At 37.7% G+C, this 12,787-nt stretch overlaps 1 protein-coding gene across 1 annotated transcript in view; it reads left to right on the forward strand.

Moving 5' to 3' along the window:
• Positions 1–1,199: 1,199 nt before the first annotated feature.
• The window catches only part of MYOCD (myocardin), a 116,080-nt gene continuing 104,492 nt past the window's right edge, over positions 1,200–12,787 (forward strand). Inside the window, exon 1 of the mRNA XM_044675180.1 lies at positions 1,200–1,419. Coding sequence (XP_044531115.1) covers positions 1,200–1,419 — 220 coding nt within the window. The remainder of the gene's footprint in view (positions 1,420–12,787) is intronic.

Genomic DNA, 12,787 nt, shown 5'->3' on the forward strand with positions numbered 1-12,787 from the left:
TCTTTTTTCAGTCAATAAGGGAGCTTAATGTAGTCTTTTTTTTTTTTAAACGCTTGTACTTTGGTGTATTGTCTCATAGGTGGAAGATTGGTAAGGGTGGGCAATGGGGGTCAAGTGACTTGCCCAGGGTCACACAGCTGGGAAGTGGCTGAGGCCGGGTTTGAACCTAGGACCTCCTGTCTCTAGGCCTGACTCTCACTCCACTGAGCTACCCAGCTGCCCCCTTAATGTAGTCTTAAAGAGAAGTATAAGACTTTTTTTTTCAAGACCATCCTTCCTTTGCATTGCTTTTCACTCTATTATACCAAATATTTGCCCAGAATGTAATATAAATCAACTTATCTGTAAAAATATTGTTGTTAAACTGTTTTTGGGTCATGTCCAACCCTCTATCACCCCATTTGGGGTTTTCTTGGTGGAGATACTGGAGTAGTGGTTTGCCATTTCCTTCATTTTACATATGAGAAAACTCAGTCAAATGGGGATTTAGTCAGGGTCATACAGTTAGCAAATGTCTGAGGCCAAACTTTCCTGATTTCAGGCCTGAAAACTATTTACTACACCACCTAGCTGCCCTTGTAAAAGTATAGATAGCCAACAAACGTGTTCTTTTGAGAACTCTTTGCTCATAATCTTTGACCATTTTACTTGTTTGTATTATTTTTCTATATGTGATACTAAAATATTCAAATATTCTAAATGGATCTGTAATCTTACTGAGTTCTCTTGGTATAAATAAATTCCCCCTAACCCCCAAGCAACAGCTTAATGTCTTGTCCTAGTTGCACTGATTTTATTCTTACAAAAGCCTTTCAGTATCATGTAATCAAAATCCCAAAGAAAGAATGTCTAGGAGGAAAGATTGGTCAACGCCCTCTGTCAATGGTTTCCGAGATACCAAGAAAAGCCCATTGGATTTTGCAATCAAAAAATCATTGATAATTTGAGAACAGCAGTTCCATTAGAGTGATGAGATGAAAAGCCAAACTACAAGATATTGAGAAGTGAATGTGGAAATAGGGTGAAAAACTCAGATAAAAAGTTGTGTTAGGGTCCGTTCTCTGTGAGCCCACCCAACAAACTGAGACCGACACTGCAATTCACAAGGAGGTCTGTTTATTGAGTTGGTGCACCAGGGGAAGCTGCAAAGTAGCATTCCACCCGGGAGCCGCAAGCAGGGTTCTTTTAAAGTAACTGGAATGGGGGAAGGGATAGGAGTTGGAATTTTGGCCGGCTTAATCAGTCTCCAGGATGTTCTTATCTCAACATTGTCCCAGGTTGTTCTTATCTCTACATCATCCCAGGAAAGTTCTTATCCAGACTGTCAGTATATCGTAAACCATTGCGAAACTACCGGAGGTCTTGACCAGCCCTATGGTCTAGATAAAGTTCATACTGGAGAACGTCCTTCTTCAGTTGGTGTGTTTTTCCTCCCAAGTTTTACAGTTACAACTTCAGCAAACAAGGACCCAAGAATGACTGGCTAATCAAGACATAATGCTTTGTGAGTATCTTCTATCAGTCATAGATAACTCTTTATTGATTATGTACCTCTGTTATAGCCCATCTCTAAGAGATTTCTCTTTAAGATCTTAGACTGTGAACAGGGATACTTATTTATCTAAGATTTATCTCATTTATCTAATTTATCACTATGAACAGGGGTACTTATGAGCAGAATTAGGCTCTGGTAGGACTTTAAATATGAAACAGCATCTGTTTTTCTATTAAATACAGTCCTTCCAAATATCCATTCCCAGCATTTTTTCTTTTAATTCACCATCATCTGATCATAAAGATGTATTCCATTTCTAATCTGTAACTGCCCAGTACTTCCCCTATTTTGGCTGGTATACTAATACTGTATATATCAAGAACCATTAGCCTATATCATATAAATTATTTAATCCTTAATCCTCAGCATAGATATTAATTTTAATATTCTCTCAGAAAACTTTCTATCAAGGATACGATAACAGAAGTATAAATTCTAGCCCATTATGGTATGACTATCATCATTTTATTACTTGGGGCAGCAAGTTCAGTATTATAGCATCTATTCCCCAGGTTTGCTGTGAAGACAAAATGAGATAATATTTGTAAAGTGGTAGGAAAATCTTAAAGTATTATAAAAATAATAACTAGTTAGTAGAAATAGTAGTAGTGGTATTCATTATGCAATTTTATCTGCAATTACCCCATTACCAGATGGTTTTATATATTATGGTTTATGTGTTCTTATGGTCTACAGACTCTACCCAATAAAATAAATATTTTGCCTGAGACTCAAATTTAGAATCATTCATTTTCGAGACACTTTCTTTTGTTTTTTATTAAAAATATAACTTTTCTAAAATAGGAAGAGATAGAAAATAATCTGTTGGTAATTGTAAATAGCAGGCTTTATGGAAGAGCTAAGTATAATTTAATACTAATTCTTAACTATCACCAGAATTCAGGATTTTAGTCTTTAGTTCTAACCTTATCTAACCTACACCACCCAAAATCCCCTCTAGAGTTTACCTGACAAGTAGCCACCCAACCTTTGCTTAGAGACTTTCAATGATTTGGAATCTACATACTCCTGAGGCAGCCCATTCCACTTTTACATAACTGATTTTTAAGGAAGTTTTCTCTTGCATCAAACTTAAATTTGCAAAAACTACTCTTGGTTCTGTCTTTTGAGGCCAAAAAACCCAAGTCTAATCCCTATTTAACAAGAAAGCCTTCCAAATAATTGATGATACCTAACATTCCCTAGAGTCATCTCTTCTCCAATTTAATTTTGCATCTCTTTCCTTAAATATAGCACAATTTATAATAAATTTAATTTTGTATACATTTATAGCAAATTAAATATAGTATAATTTATAGTAAATTCAGCACACAATTACAACTCTTATTTGAACACAAAAGAGAACAATGTTATTATCAATCTTTTTATTCCTGAAAGCTTTATCTCACAATTTATCCCCAACATCACATTAGTTTTGGGAGTTGAATTATCCCACTTTTGACTGCAACCTCTGGTATCTTATTCATAGTGTAATTAAGAAGAACTTTTCTAATTTACCCTGAATCCTTCTTTGTAGTCAAATTCCTTACAGGATTTGACCATACTCTAGGGCCATGATGGCAAACATATAGTACACATGCCAAATGGCATGTGGAGGCCTCTCAGTGGTCATGCTCAGGCCCCTGGTTTGGCCAGCTAAGAGGCTAGTCCCACCCCCAAATGCAAGGGGTGAGCTATTCTAGCCTCTTTCCACTGATGGAGGGGCTGAGAACAGCTGGTCTGAGAGCAGGTGAGCTCAGCTCAGCCCTGAATATGGCTTGTCCCCTCTTCCCCACCCCTCACTGACCCCCAGGCTCCCAGGAGCTGAGCAGTAGCTCAGGCATGCCCTGTGGCCCTGGGAGCTGAGTGTTAACCTGTAATCTGGGGGACCCCAAATCTGTGTTCATTTGGGATCTAGCAAACCCAAGTTTAGCTAGATTGAAAGATTGATAGATACCCTGTTTGCCCTTTTGTCCCAGGAGAGTTCCCCCCTTGGGAGTTCACAGATTCTGCCAGTTTCAGGCTAAATAATAGACCCTAAGGTAAATGAAAATCCCAGTTAGGTGGGGCTAAGAAAATGCTAAGTATTCTTTTTGTCTTAGTAGTCTCCTCCATAACTCCGCCAAGGAATTCATCATGGGAAAGCATGGAGTAGGCACCTGTAACGAAAATGGAGAGCTCTTTACGGATTTCTGCGCCTTCAACGATCTTGTTATTGGGGGTACTATATTCCCACACAAGAAAATTCATAAGTCAATCTGGACTTCGCCTGATGGAAGGACGGAAAATCAGATAGATCACATCACAGTTTCCCGCAAGTGGAGAAGAAGCCTTCTAGATGTTAGAGCAAGATGTGATGCAGATGTGGCCTCGGACCACCAACTCCTGGTGGCAACTTTTAGAACAAAGTTGAAATCATTCAACGACCTTTCAGGCAGATTACACCATAAGTTCAAAGTGCAAGATCTAAAGACCAGAGAGGAAAAAGAAGCATTCAATTGTGAAATCAAGAACAGGTTCGCAGCCTTGACAGGACTCACGGGAGAGACAGTTAAAAACCACTGGACCAAACTCTAGCAGACCTGGAAGACCACCTGCGCAGAAGTCCTGAGAAAGAGAGAGAGAAAGCGCAAGGAATGGTTAACACAAGAGACATGGGCCAAGATACAACAGAGAAGAGATTTGAAACAGAAGATCAGCCAGTGCCAAGATCAACAGGAGAAAGAACTTCAAACGCAGTACTGGGAAATTAACCATCAAGTCAAGAAGAGCGCAAGATATGACAAGAGACGGTTCATTCACAATATGACCAAAGAAGCAGAAACAGCAGCTGGGCAGGGGAACATGAAGAGGCTATACGAAATAACAAGAACTCTATCGGGAAAGAATAACAACCCTAGCAAGCCAGTGAAGGACAAGACTGGCAAGACAATAACAAGCGATGCAGGGCAGAGAGCCCGATGGGCAGAGCATTTCGAAGAAATCCTGAACCGACCGCCTCCACCAACTGTTCCGGACATACCACCAGCCACCGAACTGCTTCAGGTGAATACGGGCCCACCTACCAAAGTTGAGATCATCAAAGCCATCAAGACCATGAAAAATGGTAAGGCTGCAGGTCCAGACGGCATCCCCCCTGAGGCACTCAAGGCAGACCCAGAAATGTCAGCGGAGATGCTACAACCCCTCTTGCAGAAGATCTGGGAACAGGAACAAGTCCCGACAGACTGGAAACTAGGCTACCTGGTGAAGCTACCCAAGAAAGGTGACCTATCCCAATGCAGCAACTGGAGAGGAATCATGCTTCTATCCGCTCCCAGCAAAATCCTGACCAGAGTCATCTTAGAAAGACTGAAGGAGGCCTTGGACAAGAAGCTGAGAATAGAACAAGCAGGGTTTCGTCAGCACAGATCGTGCACCGACCATATCGTCCCCCTAAGAATCATCATCGAACAGTCCATCGAATGGCAGTCCCCCCTCTACATGACTTTCGTGGATTTCGAGAAGGCATTTGACAGCGTAGACAGGAACATCATCTGGAGATTGATGCAGCATGACGGGATTCCCCCGAAGCTCATCAACATCATGCAGCGGTTATACGAAGACTTTACCTGCCAGGTCATCCATAATGGGAAGCTGACGGCTCCCTTCACAGTGAAGACCGGAGTGAAGCAAGGCTGCATGCTTTCGCCCCTTATCTTCTCGATGGTCATAGATTGGACCATGAGAAGAATTACCAAGGACAACAACACGGGCATCCAATGGACTCATACCAAGCAGTTTGAGGACCTTGACTTCGCAGATGACATCTGCCTCCTTTCTCACAAGCAGCAGGATGCACAAGCCAAACTTGCACGTCTCTCTGAAGAAGCGGAGAAGACAGGTCTGAAGATCAACAAGAAGAAGACCGAGGTGATCACAGTCTACAGCACACAGGACCTGCCAATCCAACTACAGGGAGAAAACATCAAGGAGACGGACCACTTCACCTATTTGGGTAGCATACTCAGTAAGGATGGCGGAGCAGATGAGGACATCAGAAACCGAATCAACAAAGCCAGACAGGCATTTAACACCCTGCGGTCTGTCTGGATCTCCAAAGCACTGTCCCTCGTCACTAAGCTCCGAATCTTCAACACCAATGTAAAGGCCGTCCTCCTATATGGATCAGAAAGCTGGAGAGTGACGAGCACTTACACCAACAAACTCCAGGTCTTTGTTAATAGATGTCTACGCTACATCTTGAACATCAGATGACCTGAAAAGATCTCCAATGCTAGTCTCTGGGAAAGAACAATCCAGTATCCCATTAATCAGGACATAAAGAAACGTAAGTGGAGATGGATAGGACATACGCTACGAAAACCGGAAGACAACATAGCCAGACAAGCATTGTGCTGGAACCCTTCAGGGAGGAGGAAAGTCGGAAGACCAAAACAGACCTGGGGAAGATCTGCTGAAAATGAAACAAAAACAGTCGGAATGACATGGGCCCAGCTGGGGGAAGTTGCCCAGAACAGAGTCCCCTGGCGTGAGATGGTTGCGGCCCTATGCTCCTAAGGAGTCAACAGGAATAATAATAATGATAATAGTCTCCTCCATTGTATCAGAGATCCTTCCCTAGAAAATCAACCCCTAGGCAGAGACCATCCTTTTAATGTCCATTATAAGTAGTCTATTCCCTTACATCCTAGCCTCTGGCTATGGTTCCTTTCCCAAGCCTGTCAGTGTAGTTTGAACACTCCCATTTCCTTGTGGCCATCAAGCATATTTTCCTGTCCCTGAATTTCTCAAAAGGTATATAAGTTCCCCAAATTCTACGGCACTTTAGAATCATCATCTAGTGCCTAGATATTGTTTGATCCTAATAGCATTTAGGAAGAAATTTCTGTCTACCATTTTTCCTCCTCATCCTTAAAGATAGAGAAAACAGATACCAGTGCTCCTTCATTTACAGTCTTATGCCAGATTCTATAGAGACCCCTTTATCTGGAAAGAATCAAGATCATGAATAGACTTAGAAGGATCTGACTTAGGCCTTAACATTTCTTATTTCCTAAAATTGAATTTTATTTTAGTTCAGGTTTGAATTCTCTTCCTCTCACTTCTCAAACACTCAATCTTTATTGAAAAGCAAGAAAAACAAAAACTATTATAAGTTTGTATAATTAAGCATGGAAAATGTCATCATTGGTTATGTCCATAAAAACCTCAAAAACATAAGCCTTGATTTGCATTCTTAAGTCTATCACCTCTCTGTCTAGAGATGGACAGCATGCTTCATCTTGTAGTGATATTCTACAACAGTTGATAATTATTGTGTTGATAAGAGTTTAACATTCCACATAAAATTACCTTTCATATTTTTATTTTTGTATACTTATGAATTGGAAGTATTCCAAATGTCATTCCTACTCAAAATTATTAGGTAGAAGGGATAGTTCATTATAGTGATAAAATCTTAATAAATTCTCCCTCTCCTCCCACATTAAAAAAAATAAACAAACAAAAAACCTATCTCTCTTTTTTTATCATCAGATAAACTGGCTAGCAGAGGTTATGGTTGCAAGGTGACCAAAGGAGGGTAGAGCCTAAGGGAGGAAAGAGAAAGAAGGAATCCTGTAAAGAAACATCACCCTGGATACACAGGGCAATCTTGTCCAATGGCTGGAATAATGTAGATGAATTAACAAATGCCAATGACCTGTCCATATATGAATAGTGCTACCTTTATTTGTTTTGCAGACTAATCCAAGCCACAAAATCCACATATTTACTGCAAAGTCTTGGTAAATTCCTGAATTCTTTGATACTCTCAGCTTGAATGGCATGAAGAATAAACTGGTCAATTCCTGCACTAACCTGCACAACGTGCAATTTCATGATAGTTTTAAGATTTTGCCTGGAAATTTTTTTCCTCCTTTTTTTCAGTGCATTCATTTGACTTGGCTTCTCCATACAACCATCCCACCCTGTTGGCTGTTGAGCAGAATGTTGCACATATGGGTCAATCTGTCTACTTCTTTTTTCTTGCTATCATATAAGAAAATGTAGAAGCAGGTTCCTTAATCCCTCCTGCCAATCTTATCAGGATTTTGACTCTTTTTTATCTTCCTTTCACTACATTATTTCAAAAAATTTCACAGAGACCAATAATCACAATGATTCTTTGAAATTTTATATATATACATATATATATATATATACACATAGATAAGTATGTATTTGTGTATGTATTATGTCTCCCAAGAATTTCAAAACACTTCAATAATGAATGTATGTGATGAATTCCTCTGGGTTGAAACTATGTCCTGGGGATATCAAAATGACTTTTGGAAATTTTACCAATCCTATTCAAAGTCTTCCTTTTGGCTCCTGGAGAAGTCACTTGCTACAGTAGCTCTCTAAGAAGCTTCACTTCTCCAAAGGACAAGTAGCTTGGAGAAAAAGAGCTTATGATCCCCATTATCTTTTTACAAATAACCAGTGAAAGAACATTTTTAGATGGAAAGTTGAGAGTAGAATAAGATTAACTGACTTTTCAAAGTGGCATCAAAGATAAATGACAAAGCATAGGTTGAAACCTAAAATTCTGTAATTGCTATTCCAGGACTTTTTAGCTCAATATATATGTGTTTACTAAAAAACCCCAAATGGTATGATTATAGTCAGACACAACTGAAAAGACTGTAAAATAGCAACAAGTAATAGGAAGCTGCTAGAGTTTTTTGACTAAGAAAACAACATGATCAATCTTATGCTTTAGGAAAATCACTTTGATGGCTGGATGGAGAATATATTGGAATGCAGAGAGACTTCTGGCGGACAGACCAACCAGTAGACTGTTGCAGTAACCAGGCATAAAGTAATAATCCATCACAGTGGAAGCAGTATCATGCGGAGAAAAGGATTAACTATTGCAAATATCAAGAAATGTTGCAAAGATGAGATTGAAAGCCCTTGGCAACAAGTTGGATATGAAGCATGACAGATAGTAAAGAGTAGAGGGTGATGTCTAGGTTGTGATGCTGGGGAAGAGACATGATGACATTGTATTGAAAGAAAAGAGAGTCTAGGGGGAAAATAATGAATTCAGGTTGGATGTGCTGAGATTGAGGTGTTTTTTAGACATTGTTTTAATGGACATATAGTTCAAGATTTCTGAAAACTAGTTTGAGATGCAAGATTGGACATTACTGAAGAAATTAGGGCTATTTAAGTGTAATTTCATAATCACCAGCAGAGAGATGAGTATTAAATCCATGGGAGCTGTTGAGATCACCAAGTGAAGTAATATAATGGGAAAAAAAGAGAGCCTGCCAGCCTTATTAACACTCAAATTTCATAGGTATGACCTGGATGAGGATACAACAAAAGAGACTAAGAAGTGATTATATAGGTCGGAAGAGAACGGAGAGAAAATGGCATTTTAATCATGGAGAGAATGATTGTCAATATTAGAGGCTTGAGAAACATCAAGAAGAATGAGTGCCACAATGAATTGTTTTAAATGAGACAGAGACACAGACAGAGGGACACTATTGCTCTTCATGAACATCTAAATTTAGGTTTTAACTCTATGCCTTATCATGACCTTGAACAATCCACTTCACCTGTCTGAACCTCAGTTTCTTTAACTGCAACATGGGAATAATAATAGTGAGAAAAAGAGAAATGAAATTAACAACCCCAAGGAATTTAAAATAATAATAATACCCAGAACCCATCAGTCATTGTGCTAAGCACTTTACAAATATTTTGTCATTTGATCCTCACAACAATCCTAGGAGGTAGTTGCTATTTCCATTTTACATTTGGAGAAATTTAGGCAAACAGAAGTTAAGTGACTTTTCAAGTGCTGCCCAACTAATAAATACCTGAGACTGAATTTGAATTCAGGTCTTCTTGACTACAGGTCTGATAATCACTTCACTGTACCATTTAACTACTTTCTCATGCATATATATGAAGTACATATAATATATTATATATGAGCATATAAATATAATATTAAATACATATGTACACATTAAATACATGTAATATTAAATATATACCTACATTTGCATATATTTCTGTTTGCATATATATGGAAACATATTTACATATATATTTGAAAGATTTATGGAGTGACTTGTCAATAATTATTGTAAGCAGGGGGAAAAGGGGTTTTATGGGTTCAATATATTAAAAGACAGTCGCCAGAGGATTGAACTATTATCAATTCTCAATTAAGAATAATCTCAAGTCAAAATTGACTTTTATGGTGATTTATTTACAATTAGGAAAGTTGAAGGTAGAGAAATTGAAAGAGAAAATCTCTGGCCCAGACCAGAGGCCCAGACCAGGTAAGAATTTAGAGGCCCCAGCAGAGGCCTTTTATAATTAGAGAGGCAAGAGAGGTCTCCTTATGGCTAGAGCCTCCAGAAACACCAAGGGAAGAGAGAGAGAGTCAGCCTAATTTACCTATATGACAATTCAAAGGGAAGCAGTCAGAAATCCCACCAGAGATCCTTCTATACCAAGTTCCAAATGCCAAATCCTCCACAGGAAGTTACCATCATGTTTAAAAGATAGCATCTTTCATCACTTCCTGCATCCACTTCCAATTTGCATGTCCAGTCACAATAGATGATTCTCATAGTGCTGCCTAGGGGGCAGTTAATTGATTCTGATTCATCATCCACTCTAGCACACATGGGTTATGGACCTGCCAGAATTAGAGGTGTTCTCACCTTTGGTGATTAAATCTAAAGATGGGCAGTGTAGACTTAATCTAATTATCACATTATACAAGATAAAGGAATATGGATAGGATATTACCTGTGAATCACTGTAAAATCTTATTATTTTGTTAACTCCTTAAATTGCCTTCATCACAGAACTAGGATAAATGTATAATTTCTCAAATATCTGGTTATAGAGTGATAAGCTATGAAATTACCAAATTAACTTACTTTTTAATGAAAATAAATTGCTTTTGCATATATTTTACAATGTGATTTTCCATACATTATCTCATTTGATCATCATTATTTTATAAGACTGATACAGCATATTATCCCCATTTTATAGTTGAAGTCCTAAGACTCAGAGAAATTGTATCATGGTGATGAAGTGATAAAACTAGGCAATAACCTCTGGGCTTCTGACTTCAAGTACAGTACTCTTATATATGACTGTGGATTTTAAAATTAATATCCGATAACAAAATATTATATTTAATAAAGTTTTAATTAATAATAAACTAACAAAAGAGACCTACCTAAAAGGTTGCTAACCAGCCCGCTCCTAGGAGCAAAAAAGAAAGAATGAGGCACAGCCTCAGAACTTATGCAAACATGACCATACAAATGTAAACAAAAGGAAAAGCATTATAGGTAATACAGAAAGGAATTCTGGGCAATGCAGTCTTTAGGGGTTCAAGATTTTCCAACTATATATTGTGATAGGTGATCCTATTTGGGAGACCAGTCTTCCCAAAAGGATCATGGAAACAACTAACATAAATTGCAATAATTTGTAGATAAAAGGAAAAGAGAACAAAATCAATGATTGCTACATTAACAAAAGACCAATTTGGGGGCAATTCCCTTTGGCATAAAAGTATACATTCAAAATAAATGTTTTCAAACTCCCATAGTTCAAATTCACATCCCAAAGTTCAGTCCTGGATCTTCTTGATGCAATGCGTGGTCTTTGAAAGCATTTTCATGGCGCCTTCTCCAAACAGGTTTGTTGTCTGGATTCTGGGAGGTAGCAAGTTCCTTATCCTAAAATTTCCTAAATCCAAACCAAAGTTCACAGCAGTAACATAGTCTACCCTGAAGTAGATAATAACGAACAGGGATCACTCAAGTATACATGGCTGAGTTATAAGGTATCTGAATCAATTACAAAAGAAATAAAAAACATCAAAAAATCCACATAAAAGAGAAAAAAAACTTGTAGATGAAATATAAAATATTAAAGTCTTTTGTCTAAAAAATTCCAAGTAAAGGAAAAATAAAACTATAGCAGGTCCTTGAATGAGGACCTATTTAAAGTGATTTAAGCAATTGTGCACTTACCCAATCAGTAGCCAGTACTACAGAAAGTTTGCCACACTCTGAAAGACAGAAAAGAGACAAGATTATAGGAGCAAATGGGAGCCAGGATGGTAGCTAAAGAGGTGCTCATTAGAATGTGGTTCAAAGGAAGTCCTGTGTCTTAGCATATGTTAAGCACTGCAACCTCAAACCCCAAACAAGTTCAAGTTCTCTTGCCTTGGCTCAAAATTACATCAATCCCACTGGGATTGGTTGGTTTCTTTGACCTTGTGCTCAATTGGAACAATGCAGGTTTGCTTTGTGCTTCTTTGGCACTGTACAATGGCTCTTCTTAAATTCCTTCTTCTGGAATCAGACAGATTAAATAAAGTCCCATAATTTTTTTAAAAACAGTCAATGACATTATTCTATAGTTTAAAGCTTTTTGGATATGCATTAATATTAAAACAAATGTACTTTAAACTTATATTACTGTAAAATAAAAAAGATTAATATTAATTACATGTACTTCAAAGTACTCAAATACTATATTGCAAATACAAGAAAGAAAAAAACAATAATAAAAATGTTTTAAAAATAAAAAATATGTATCTTAGAATCAGTGACACACTGTGTCAGCCAAGAGGGAAAATACAAAAATTCCTCATCAAAAAATGAGATCCATTTCCTTTTTAAAACTTGGCCATGATCCAATGTGTGAGTACAATTGATTTTTACAAAATAATAGATATATAAAAACAAAACAGTAGTAGAGTAAATAATGCACATTCAAATAAAGTACCAAATTCCCAAAATTCACAATAGCCCAGTTATTGACAATAGCAAACAAACCCATTATTATATAGGATTCACATGAGTTTATATATAGCCATTTGCTATGTGATGTTTAAAAAAATCTATGAACTGATGGATACTTGTCACAAGTTATACAGATGTAACTTCTTTCAACCTTGGCAAAAACACAAAACTCAGTATTGCTCAGGAAAATCTTTTTGGGGTCTAGAACATCACAAAGAAATCTAGATTGTTCTGGTGGAAATAAACTAAATAGTTAAGATATCATGCATGCAGGAGCTCTTTTTGGCTTCCTGCTTTATATATAAAAAGTTTTAGTAGGACCTTCTATTTGGTTCTCTACCTTTAATACAACATTCTTTTATATATTTATATAGACTTATTATAT

The sequence above is a fragment of the Gracilinanus agilis genome, chromosome 4, assembly GCF_016433145.1.
Source record: "Gracilinanus agilis isolate LMUSP501 chromosome 4, AgileGrace, whole genome shotgun sequence".
Lineage (NCBI taxonomy): Eukaryota > Metazoa > Chordata > Mammalia > Didelphimorphia > Didelphidae > Gracilinanus > Gracilinanus agilis.